The following is a 10,496-nucleotide window of genomic DNA, read 5'->3' on the forward strand; positions in this document are numbered from 1 at the left end:
ACGACATCTTATCAGCACGATTAATCGTCTAAAGTTAGTGCCCGATAGATTAACCAGTGTGTAACATAGTAGACGAACGCCGTTTCTTCGCTTTAACACTTGGCCACATTAGCTATACATGAGTATATGAGTGACAGGATTTTTCACTAAGGAACTAAATAAATTAATTCTCATGAAAACGAATAAGATTCGTGAATTTTGGCGAGGTGACAAAAATAAGTGATAGGGCAAATGTAAAATTGCGTAGTTACGATCGTTCAACGCGAGAACCGACAACGTTCCGAATAATTGAAATTATAAGAATACAAAAGCAAATATCGAGTCCTCGAGTTGGAAAGATTTAGGGAGAGCGACGATCGTTTTCAAACGTGACAGGCTACCCGGGGTGTTGGCCCGATCGTGATCCTCGTCGATTTCGTAAGCGCACGTGTAACAACTTCACCAATCCCGCCTTCGACGTTCTCTTTTTACAAGCAATCGTGCACCAACTACTCTTACCAGCGCGTATATCTTTCCTCAATGAACGGTGCACGTCTACTCGTAAAAGTTTTACTTTCGTAGGCGCCTTTCGCTTTTCCCTGGTTGGTCGAGAGTTTCCTGGAAGACCGAGTTCCCTGGTTTTACGCGCGCGTGGGGAAGTGTCACGCGTCCACACACGAACAGACCACACCTGCCTTCTTGGTCAGTTGTAGAGAAACGCCACAGTCTGCACGCGGTAAGATGGCCGTGTACAGGTCGCGCTCGTTGTTTTACCGCGTCTGTCTTTATCTGTGCCTCCTTACGGTTGTGATACTGTGTCAGGAACAACTACCGCCTGGTAGACGGTACTATGGCCGCGACGGTGTGTATGTGCCACCGAACGGCTCGGATCACCGAACAGACACTTATATTTATAAAGATAGAAGGTACGGGTACCGTCCCAGTTACCTGGATCCTGTTTACAGAGTACCCGTCAAAGCGACGGAGAATCAATTTCATTACCAGGTAAGCCGAACAAACGGATAACATAATGCACCGAACATCCTAAGAAAATTAGTGACAATGCAGAACTACGTACGAGTCGTTCGAGAAAATATTGGGTCGCCCCGTGCGTAACGTACGAGGGTCGATTAATACTTAAGATCTTCGATCCCATAAAATATGTATCTGACAAGTGAAATTAATGAAACTAATCTGAAAACGAAGTAAATTTATTGTACTTAAAACGTACATATTTATTTTTCTACGTAATCATCATTTAATACAACATTTTTTTAAACATTCCGGTGCACTCTCGAATTGCATATAACAATCTGAATTTTGATACTCGATGGAAAATGTTGACTTTCGGTGGTACCTTTTTCAACTTCGGGAACAACCAGAACTCTGATAGTGCCCACCCAAATGGAATTATACAGAGAGTGTAACATTCCAGAGTTAAAAATTGTATTACCGATCGTTGTTTGGTATGCGACTCGTATGTCGAACTTATAATTAATGACACTTATGCAATGATGTTACACAGGAAATTGAACATTTGCCTGTTCAGACTAAATACTCGAGACATGATCAAATATAGGTTAGAATTTATTTGTATCATCATTAATCGCACAATGGCGTTGTTAAAGACCTTTATTATCAATCAACCCTCGTAGCTTTCTTCGGTACATTCGGATAAAGATATAGTCGATCATGAAAATATTTGGACAACAGTGGTTCTCAGACAATGGTAGACAAAACCCTGACAATGACTGAAAATGACTGGAAACAACGTTATTTGTAAAACAAGATCATTTACGTTAACTAATATCTTTATAAACGAAACGAATATTACAACTAATTTTTTATTTAAATCGAAATAATACAATTTCACTAGAACAAAACTGTAAGACACTGTTTTCAAAAATGAAGAATATGTATATGATTAAATAAAATTATCACATTTCTTTTATGTTAATAATGAACAGACACCCTTTATTTTGTACTATTTTGATCATTCGGTCCTACGTATAGCATGATGCAATGAACGAAAGAAAAGTACATTAAAACTGCAAATTGTTATCACATTTTAGGACACAACTTCCAGACTTCCTTTGCCTGGAATACTAGGTGGTTGGAGGGAGGATCTACAAGGTAAAGAGCGTCCTGATTCCAAGAATTTGGATAGAGACGTGACTGTTTCTACAACTTATGGACAGGTCCAAGGATTCAAAGTTTATTTGTACGACGATCCGCAAGCAAAGCACAGACCTTGGAGTTTACCAGTTGAAAGAGTTACAAAACATGTTAATGTATTTTTGGGTATTCCTTATGCCTTGCCACCTATAAGGGAAGGTCGTTTCAAGCCACCCAGACCTCACAGAGGTTGGCAATTGTTGCAAGCAGTCGATTGGGGGCCAGCATGCCCTCAACCCAGCATGTACACCGGTGCTACTAAAGGAATCAAGGATGTAGACGAAGACTGTTTATATTTAAATGTTTTTACACCATATATTGGTTCTGGATTGGCTCAACCGTATGCAGTAATGTTTTATATTCATGGCGGTGAATTTACTCATGGAGCTAGTAACTTATTTCCTGCTCATATGTTGGCTGCATTTTACAACGTAGTAGTCGTATCGATTAATTATCGATTAGGAGCATTAGGATTTTTAAGCACAGGAGATGAAAATAGTCCTGGAAACTATGGAATTTTGGACCAAGCTATGGCGCTACGATGGGTATACGATAATATTAGAGCTTTCAATGGTAATCCCGATGCAATAACACTTTTTGGACCTGATGTCGGTGCAGCGAGCGCTGGTTTGCTAATGGCCGCGCCTAGAACCAGTGAAATGGTATCCAAAGTGATAGCTCAATCAGGTTCTGCATTGGCAGATTGGGCAGTTATAATAGACAAATACAGAGCGCAAAATACGTCCAGAGTATACGCTGAAATGTTGGGTTGTAGCAAAGAAAGCAGTTGGAAATTAGTACAGTGTTTGAAAGACGGTCGATCCTTTCTTGAATTGGGTAATTCCGAATTGAAACCGCATATTGGAATGTTTCCGTGGGCTCCGGTGTTAGATGTTAATTTCACTGTACCTAGCGATAATTGGTACGAAGACTGGAGAGTATCCGACTGGCGTTTCTTTGCGGAAACACCCGAGGAAAGTATTAAAAATTACAGATTCAAACAGAACTTGGCGTACATGGCCGGCGTAACTACTCAAGAGGCAGCGTATATTATACGTACGTAATTCTTAATTCCTCTGGCGCATTTACGTTGCAATTACTCATTTTTTTATTGTTTTTTTTTTTTAATTTCAGATAACAACATCACGTTAGCAAGGAATCAATATATAATAGATCCAGAATTATTCGATCAAAAAATTTGGGAACTCGTTCTTCGGTACAATTACACCCTCAATCCTCAAGGCGTTTACGAAGCTATAAAGTATATGTATACGTATTGGCCGGACCCACAAAATATTACACACATTCGCGATCAGTATATCAACGTAAGTTTCACAAACTGTGATTATAATCGCATTTTTGCATATAAATAATGTCACGATATGTATCTAGCTGCTATCAGATTTCCATTATGTGGCTCCCTTTGACAAAATTGCGAAGCTGTTGGTGGAGAAACGTGTGCCTACTTATTTGTACGTGTTAAATACAACCATAGAAGCGTTAAAACTACCGCAGTGGCGTAGAGTGCCTCATAATACTGAACTTCTTTGGCTGACAGGCGCACCATTCATGGATATTGGTAAGCATAGAATATTTCAACCTCTTTTCCAGATATTGTATAATCTGCTAAGTATCCTTTTAGAATTTTTCCCCCAAAAATGGAAATTGAAACGAGACATGTGGACGGACAACGATCGCAACATGAGTCACTTCTTTATGCTGGCATATTCAAATTTTGCAACCTATGGGTACGTTTGTTAATTAGAGACGTGTGGGTAACCGATACACCCAACAATCTCGGATAAACTGATGCTTTCGGGCTGATTTGTGCTATTCGAGATTTTTTAAATGGAGATCGTACTACTGATCATGTTACAGAACTCCTACACCATCGCAAATTCTGGGATTACACTTCGACGTTGCTAGGCACGGACAACTGCGCTACCTGAATATTAATACTACTTTTAACAGTTCAATCTTATTCAACTATCGACAAACCGAAAGTGCCTTTTGGTCTGTTTACTTGCCAACTGTTATCGGTCGTTTAGTGCCTACGTATCCTCCTGTTACCGAAGTAAAGGCATTATATATATATGTATACATGTATGTATATACAGGGTGTTCGGCCACGCCTCGGAAAAATTTTAATGGGAGATTCTAGAAGCCAAAATAAGACGAAAATCAAGAATACCAATTTGTTAATGGAGGTTTCGTTAAAAAGTTATTAACATTTAAAGTTCCGCCCGTACTGAATTTTTTTCTTGAAAATGTGCAAAATTTCGGGGGTATGTCTATTCACCAAAAATGATTGTAATTGAACCCCGCAACCGAAAATAATTTTTCCAGAACGATTTAAAATTTTTGAATTTAATTGTTAATAACTTTTTAACGAAGCCTCCATCAACATATTGGTATTCTTGATTTTCGTTTTATTTTGGCCTCTAGAATCTTCCATTAAAATTTTTTCTAGAAGTGGCCGAACACCCTGTATATCTATTAAACGGAAATTGAAAATTTGTTTATCTATTTTGATTCTATGTTCATTGCAGTATTGGTGGGAACCAAAGCAACCTCTGCAAATCGCGTTCTGGTCAATTTCTACGGCATGCCTACTGTTGATTGTACTTTCTGTAGTATGCTGTATGCTTTGGCGCAATGCCAAAAGGTAAGAAAAGGTAAACAGAACCAAAGCTCTTGCTACATTTATCTGTAGTGCATGCGGGAGATGGTTCTGGTTTTACAATCGAATTACATGAATTTTATCTGGGGATTTATGGGTCTAATCCGTTTAAAAATTCATGCAAGAATTTTATGTATTAATCGTACTTCTGTTTATAATTCACGCAGCAAAACCAAGGCTGCCAGAATATACGCAGGTAATTCAAGCACTGATCGTATGGTGTCTGGTATATCATTGTGTAATTAGTTGCACAGCTTCTAAATTTTAACAGATCGTTTCTCTAACAAAATCATAAAGTATGTAGCTTTGTAGAATATTCATTTTTTCTTCGGATAGGGCCCTGAAATTCCATTTCGTCTTGGATCCCATGAAGGTATAATACGTCGCTGCCAAAATTTTTGGCAAGCACATTTATGATACATTTCAGCTACATATTCTATTACTTCGTTTTTTTATGTGACACACAACGCACTATAGAAGTGAATTTTTGTCACTCGAAAGGCTGCAATATCTTCACTTAGCAGTTATATTTCACCGTTTAGTTTTTACACTTATCGGGAAATAAGATAAAGGGCTTGTTTATTGACACTTTAAACTGTTCTACTTTTATTCTATTTACTGTTAGTTTTGGTAAATTTCTTTACTGTATCTTATGGTTACGTTTTCAGACAATCTGATCACTACTATAGCGGGGACATCTTAATGGTACGAGATGACGAACCTTCGGAGGGAATCGAGAATCTGACGCGCGCTTCGAAAGAAAACATTTATGAATATCGCGACGCGCCGACGGTGAAATCCAGAACGCCGCGGCAAAACGAGGTAAAGCTTCAGGATCGATTGGCACAAAACCGGAAGTTCAGTTCGACACCGTCGCTGCGAAGCAATTCAAACATCTCCCTGAAGGATATGCGTTCCGACGGATTCGTAACGAGTTCGCCCAACGGCCATCCGAAGTTGAGCAAAGCTATGAGTCAATCCACGCTGTCTAAAAGCAAAAGCAAGACCCAGCTAGTTCAAGGTGTCCCGCAGACAGCTGTATAATAATAACTTTTCATTGTGTACCTTCCCACCATGATTGCCTTATTTATTTAAAAACGCAGCTTTCAAAGATTTTCAACGAATTATAAATCTAGTTGGCACTGACGAACAATAACACTGCCCAACACGAATTTTGTTCTGCGATATATACCGGATGTTTTTAACAAATCTGGAAGCAGAATTGTTCTACATTGCGGAGCATAACAAAAAGAAATCGCCTATTATAATATTACGACAGGTTAAGGAACGCCCCGTGTATCCGGGATCGGACAAATGCAAACACGACTGAATTTAATATTTTAAGGTTCAGTTAAATATTTAATCCGTCCATGGAAATGTCGTTGTTGCACGTATGTAGATACTTTTATTTTTATGTACCACTGTACATATTAATACTTATTTTGTACCATTTTTATATTGATTTTATTCTTATAAGGATCGACGTTGTGCCTTGTAGGATATATCGGACATCATACGCCACAATAGTAATATATTACACGATTTATATCTTTTGTTCACCATAAAAGAGATAACTATGATATATCTAAACAGTATATGTGTACACACTATCGTTTATAGTATTATTAGAGAACACGCCGTAGTTGTAGTCGAACCGATCTCATTATTATCGTTGTCACAATTCCATTGACATAGGTTCAACATTCGAGCCATTCACAGTATCTGATTATAGAGATATATATTGTTATATCTTGCAAGAGATTTTATATATATATATTTTTTTTAGCGTATAAGATTCATTTCGTACTGAAAGAATTTAATTGCATTTAACGTTAAGTCGCGAAATACGTATTATAAATATTACAGTATCAAAGAACACCATTAAATAAGTTTTTATAAATAAAATACATTTTATAAGCAAATTCGAGGTCTTTGATCATTCGTTACCAAACGAGGGGCTCGTTTATATTGCGGCAACGTTCATTGTTTTGCGTAACTGATTAGGCGTCAGAATGATAGCATATTTTAGGCTTTTATGAATAGCCATGACCGTAAATGATAATTCCAATTCTCTACGAATTAATGGCCAAAAAAACGAAGAAAGATGGGCCCGAAAAAGGTATTAAGCAATGAGTTCGAACGCGTTAGTGTTTCCAATTTGTCGAGAATTCTCATCAAAATTAAAACCATATTGCAAAATTTATATTTCGGTGGCAAAACGTTATCGTTCAACAAAAATTGTTGTAAATTACTTGCCTTCTTTTCAGCGAATTCAAAAATATGAAATTCCTTTGTCAATGTCCGAAATTTGATTTCTAATTGGTTTTACAATTTTAAATTGGTTTACTTACTCGTATTTTGAACCACACACAGAAACGTTCGGCCAAAGGCAAGGGGCGAGTAGACCGCGAGGAGCAAACTAAATACAAATTCGATCCTCTGGGCCTGGAAATTAAGTATCCTGGAACAGCGATATTGCTTTTACAATGCCAAGAGCAGCCTATACTTTTAGCTGCTGCTGCAGCACTCTCGAAATATGGCAGCAAATCGCAGGGAAATCTGGAAATCCTATTCGACCTTGAGATCGTTTCGAACGTAATCCCGTTGATCGATCACGATGATCTATTTACTCGAAGGTTACTCGATTTCTAACCTACAAATTTATCTTACGAGAAACAAACGTTGATTAGCTTTCGATTGGCTACAAGTTCTAATGATTTAATCATTTTTTAATGTATCGCCACAACGCGTAGATTCGCTGCAAAACTATTGGCAGAGATGGTGTTTATTCCCAATGTCTGTAATTTTCTGTTGGACTCCAACCATTACATTCCACACTTCGTAAGAGTTCTGATCAACGATCAGGACGTATTCATGCAAGAATTCTCCTCTGGGATATTAGCAGAAGCGTCAAGGTACATGTTCGGCGCAGCACAATTGTTGAAACAATGCCCAGACATGGACTTTCTGTTCGAGAGGCTTCAGTCCCCGGATCCCGACGTGAAGAAGAACAATCTGGAGATTGTGTACAATCTGTTGCAAGATTCAACGGGAGCGAAAGCGATCACGGAGACAAAGGTTTGTTTGAAAGACCAATTGTGCAAGTAATTTTGTAAATTCAAAGTCTGAAACTTGCTAATTCGTCGATGAAACTTTTTTAATAAAACTTTCAATGTCGTAGTTTCATCGTTAAAAGTAAAAAAGTTTCATTGTTGCATTAGTATTGTATATTGTTCCACCGATATTCGAGCTCAAATGAGGTTATGTGATTCAACCATCACGCAACGCGGCGCGTCAAAGGGAATCCCCCTCTGTGGGGAGGAATGAATAACAGACAATTATACTGTAGAATCTACAGTGTAGATTGCTTTTTTCAGCTATCCAACTTTCATTCACTTTCAGAATTTCAGTTTTAATCTTCTGTACGACCTCTTCGATTCATCTTATCGTCAAATCCAAAGCTTAGCGTTGAATGTGGTGGGCGATTTGGTCAGCAGAAATCAGGACGATCGCTTGCAGGAACTCTTCAGACGATCGAACGGTCTTCAGGCTTTACTAAAGTTCTTAAATGTAAGATTCGATCTCGTTCGTTCCCGTATCACTTGATAGTACGTCTTTCCTAATTTAGAACGAAGAATGCGTAGACCTCCATTCGGAAGCACTCAGAATTCTCTGTTTGGCTTCCGATAATCCAGCAACGATCGAATTACTCGACAATATCGGCGGCATTAAACGGCTTTTGAAATACATAGAAGACACACCGAGCTCGAAATTTTTCATGGAGGCTCTTGCTGTTGCTGTTCGCTTGTCGCATACACCGTTGGGCAGAAAAGTAACGTGTATTGTTTATCGAACTGGAGGGAGGAGTGCGTAGATGAAATTTTGTAGTATTTAGCAAGCGCAGGAGTAATATTTTTCTTGTACTGTTTTAATTCTACTACTTATCACGGATGTAGAAATTGTCTTCTAAATAGGTACTTGTGGGGCTCATTCGCCTCCCGTTTTACGGTCCTAAATTCATACGTAAAGTTTTCCGGTTTAACCCTGAAATACTCTGTATATACATTTGGAAGGTCAGTCGAACGCTTGTGAGAAGAACGATCCCTCTCGTGGCGAGTATGAGAGGCGATGGACCCCATATACTGTTTAACGCTTGCACCTATGACTGATTCACTGTTCTATTCACTTGGAAGGCCCTGCACACGTACGGGATTGTTGATCATTTATTGGCAACATTGGTAGGCAACATGCACCCTGATATCTACGAGATGGGTTGCCACGGTATTGGCATGATGACACTTCACAACGAAGCAGCTAAAGAACTGACTGCAAGCAATTGCGCGAAAAACATTTTAGGTATTTTAGAGGCTGACATTTTCTTCTAACGATCATCTACTTTGCTAATTCGAAAAAGATTTACAGACATATTGAAAAATGAGAATTTGAAGTGGACTGCGAGGCAAGCAGCCATGTTCGCCCTGAATCAGTTACTAAAATGCAACATCGAGAACTGTCATGATTTTTTGAACATTCATGGGCAGGTAGATAAACGTCTTAGGCAATCACGATCGTTCGAACGACTCTACGACCCTCTTTTAAATACAGAATATTTTGATGGCCTCTTAGAATTATCTTATATGGCTGATGAAACAAACTACGGGGAAAGTACCAGTAGAAATCCTTGTTGGTGCTGTAGAGTGTCTAACAACGATCGCAAGAAACCAATCATTAAGAAATGTAATCGTTAATGGGGACACGATAGACACAATATGCGCAACTTTCGAAGTAAACGTCTGGCATTAATTTTACAAGACAAACAAATGTCGAATAACAGCTGCCGTAGATGTATACCAACACTATTATGGTATCCCATAAGTTTTTTAAAATTCAGAGTATCGCTTAAAATGTTGTAAGAACTTACTTTCAAAAGAACATACAAAAATGACCGCTATAATGACTCCTTAAGAGTTATTTAATTTCCGAGTACAGATCTGACGTACAGACTTGCTATCCTATGTACATATGTCCGTCTTTCTTGGCGTTCGTTCGACAACTGACAAAGTGAGTCAAAATTCGCCATTTTGTGGTGCCAGTAGCGCTACGCCGTTATCACAAATCGCGATTTAAGTATAATAATTGCTACAATATTAGCCCTTTGCACTCCACTGGCAGCGCTATGGCGACAAACATAATCCGTACCATAGCTCAATTCGAGTTTCATTTATGATAACACAAATTGAATTTAGGAAATATATGAATAAAATTTTAATTATAAGTATTTATACATTTTTGTGGGAGAAAAGAATATTTTTTTGTTTTTAGAAGTCACGTTACAAAATTGTTATTGGCATTGCTACTTGTTCATATTAATAAGGACTGTCAGAGTGCAAAGGACTAGTTCAAGTTCAAGCACAATATACGACACAAACTTATGGGATAATACAAAAATATTCAAACTAAAAGGTGTTGATTATCGGTTATCAGTTGGCGTGTCCGTCGATGAGCGAGTATAAAATCGCCTGCTGCAACGCTTTGTCCATTCTGTGCGTTAATAAAATTGGAAGGTCCGCTTTCCTGAAGGCCCACGGTCCGCGCAGATTATATAATTTATTATGTGACGTAAAGTCGATCCCGATAAGAAACGCAGCCGTTCAGCTTATTC

At 38.4% G+C, this 10,496-nt stretch overlaps 1 protein-coding gene across 1 annotated transcript; it reads left to right on the forward strand.

The window, feature by feature from the left end:
* The first annotated feature begins 720 nt into the window (after positions 1–720).
* On the forward strand, positions 721–6,293 carry LOC122402589 (cholinesterase). Its single transcript, XM_043405514.1, has 8 exons — positions 721–984; positions 2,052–3,210; positions 3,289–3,479; positions 3,547–3,733; positions 3,797–3,902; positions 4,033–4,228; positions 4,704–4,819; positions 5,503–6,293. Exons 1-8 carry the CDS (start codon positions 721–723, stop codon positions 5,876–5,878), a joined length of 2,595 nt encoding a protein of 864 aa, XP_043261449.1. The 3' UTR covers positions 5,879–6,293.
* The last annotated feature ends 4,203 nt before the right edge of the window (positions 6,294–10,496 follow it).

This window comes from Colletes gigas, unplaced genomic scaffold (assembly GCF_013123115.1).
Source record: "Colletes gigas isolate AHSC1104 unplaced genomic scaffold, ASM1312311v1 Colletes_gigas_Sc00037, whole genome shotgun sequence".
NCBI classification, from domain to species: domain Eukaryota; kingdom Metazoa; phylum Arthropoda; class Insecta; order Hymenoptera; family Colletidae; genus Colletes; species Colletes gigas.